This window comes from Cyprinodon variegatus, unplaced genomic scaffold, assembly GCF_000732505.1.
Source record: "Cyprinodon variegatus isolate N-32 unplaced genomic scaffold, C_variegatus-1.0 Scaffold190, whole genome shotgun sequence".
NCBI classification, from domain to species: domain Eukaryota; kingdom Metazoa; phylum Chordata; class Actinopteri; order Cyprinodontiformes; family Cyprinodontidae; genus Cyprinodon; species Cyprinodon variegatus.
Window position 1 is genome coordinate 1056027 of NW_015150643.1, and position 2787 is coordinate 1058813.

Here is a 2787-nt window from a genome sequence, read left to right on the forward strand (position 1 = left end):
AGACATACACTAGGCTATATCAGCCCCACCAAAAATATTTTTCACCAGCCGCCACTGCCACTTAGCTACTATTTACAGAGTGAAATGCAACCGTAAAGCAAATGTCTCAAAGCGACATACTCAATGATGTTACACCGAGAGGCGGGACATGGGAGCAGTGCGAGAGAGGAAAAAACCACAGACTCAAAATGCTCTGAAGACAGATAACTGCACCCAACATCTGTTACCTTTGGCTAAAGAAAATGAGCGGAAGGGGGGGGGGGGAAGGAAATTATTAGTGGGGACATGTCCACACCAGTCCTTCAGAAAGTTATGCCTGTGCAACATACACGTCAAAAGGTGCAGAAGTCTTATTGAACACTTCCTGATCATTACAGAAAACACCTGATTCCAGTGGTTGCCTCAAAGTGTTGCTCAACAAAACTTTAGTTCAGGAGCTCCATCAGGCTTTTTTGACTTGTTTTACTTATTAATGCACACACTAAGTATATATGTACTTTCTTTCTAATCAATGTAGTGATTTCCATTTCTTTTTAATTTGTCATTACTTTTGTCAATTTCAATATATCTGTCTTTAATGGTACGTAAGCTGTCAAGCACAACTGTTGGAGACGAAGAAATAATGAAAAAGGTAAATGAGAGGATGGTATAGCAGAAGAACAGATGTAACTTACTCAGGGCTCAGAGGGCCACACTTGTCCCATGGTTCATTCTTATTGCTGTCAGAGGGAACATAAGCAATATCCTGGATATCTTCTTCAGTGCAGCAGCTGTCTGCAGCAGAGAGAACAAAAAAAAAAAAGAAACATAACAGTTACTATCTCACCTGCCTGCTCACACATACATTTAACATCATAGAGCGTGCACACTCACTGTCGGCGTACAGCCCACACTCAGATAGGTTTGGCTCTGGACCGGGCGTGGCCTTGTGCTTGCCGTCTTGGAGACAGACGCCCTCTGAGCGGACCCCGCTGATGGCTGCCAGGTATATGCATAGCAATAGCAGAGGGGGAGATGTGATGGCCATCTCAGCTGATATATGCAGCAATGGAAAGGAGTTCAGCACAATGAAGAGCGGCAGACGATGCACCCTGACATCAAAACACAGTGTAAATAACAGAACTACTGCCTGATGAAACATAACACTGATACCGTATTTAGTTAGGGTGAGTTGATTTCTGAAGTGTGGAAGCAAGCCTCTGCCATCTTCAATGCTTGTTTTTTAGATAAGTGATTAGGGCAGTTGCCCAGGGTGCGCGCCAAAAATGGGAATTAAAGCCATTCTTTTAGAAAAACATTTCTATATTCAAACCAAGCTTAGGTTTTATTTTGTATATCTTTGAAATTACAAAACCTTGGCTTTGAAAGACTTTACTGTAATTTAACTGCACATTAACAATGACGATAAGACGAGGGTGTGTGTGTGTGTGTCTGTGTGTCTGTGTGTGTGTGTGTGTATATATATATATATATATATATATATATATATATATATATATATATATATATATATATATATATATATATATATAAAGTATGTGTAATAAAGACTGAACTGGACAAAAATATTACATTTGACAAGAATAAGACAATAGTAAAGTATAAATAGTGAAAGTATCTGTAGCAGCAGTGAATGTGATGGTGAATGTTAATGTTCATGTTAATGACACTGAAAAGAATTGTTAAACTTCTTTTTTACACTTTAGATTCTTTTATAAACTTTAGTCGCAAATAGAAAACATCTAGATTTCTTAAATCCTAAGCCCTAAGATCTATTTTTAAAAACCTACGTTCAAACTTTATAAAGCATTTTTGAACTTGTACAATGTCTAAAAGAAGAAAAAATTAAAATAGGCCACATAAATACCACCATAGCTAGGAATTTAGCACAGGTTTTTCCACAATCGGGCCTCAACAGACTGTGCCCTCCTACCTGCATGTCACTGAATGTTACTATCAGCTAACAGAACGTTCTTTGACGGTGATGAATATTTGATAGTCATTTGTTTTGGAAAATATTAAATGGGGTTAAATTCCCAAAGAACAAAATTTCAGCTAAAAAAACTAACAGATGACTAACAGATGAAAAACTAATAAAAAATGTCTTACTCTTGTTGAAAAAAAGTAAATAAACACAATAAATTGCATCTAGAATTGTAGCCAATCTCGTGTCAACTCAACAAGCATTCCTTAGTTTTGCTTAAGGTTTTTTGCATTATCAGATATAGCTAAAGAAGGGTAGAGTCAGAAGCATAACTCATGTATTTGTACCTGTCCTAAACATCAAATTAAACCACCTATCATTGTTTTTTGGGCGAATTTGATGATCGGTCAGTGGAAAACTTTTAGAGTAATCCAAATTATTGTTATTGTTATAAATTGCGTTTTACTTTTTTGCGTGGCATTTGTGCTGTGGGCAGTGGTTATAAGAATGAGGTAATTACTTTTGTAGAGGAGTTTCAAGTTTTTAATCTGGACATGCAGTGTGTGTGAGTCTCAGAGTTAGTTAGCATCTAATATTATTGTTACTAAATAGGGCATTTGAGAAACTTTTTTTAAAAACATTATTGTAACAATATTTTAAAGATTTCTGAAATCCATATTTTAAATTCCTGGAAACACTGACGCGTAAGACAAGCAACACTGACTGCAATGGAGTTTCACTGACATGAGAAATAAAGACTTCGGCAACACTTGGTTCTGCTGGAGGTTTCTTCCTGCTAAAAGGGAGTTTTCCTCTCTACTGTCACTACAATCATTCTCACTGTGAGGGATTGCCTTTGAGTC

At 37.0% G+C, this 2787-nt stretch overlaps 1 protein-coding gene across 2 annotated transcripts in view; it reads right to left on the reverse strand.

Annotated features, from left to right (window-relative positions):
• Nucleotides 1–2787, reverse strand: part of rtbdn (retbindin) — a 22856-nt gene that overhangs the window by 18322 nt on the left and 1747 nt on the right. The window contains exons 1-2 of one of the 2 annotated variants that reach the window (XM_015379356.1): nucleotides 874–1027; nucleotides 675–774 (exon numbers count right to left, since the gene is read on the reverse strand). In XM_015379356.1, the coding sequence (XP_015234842.1) occupies nucleotides 675–774; nucleotides 874–1027 (254 nt within the window). Of the gene's footprint in view, nucleotides 1–674; nucleotides 775–873; nucleotides 1092–2787 lie in introns of those variants that run through there. The other variant, XM_015379355.1, reaches the window with a different exon arrangement.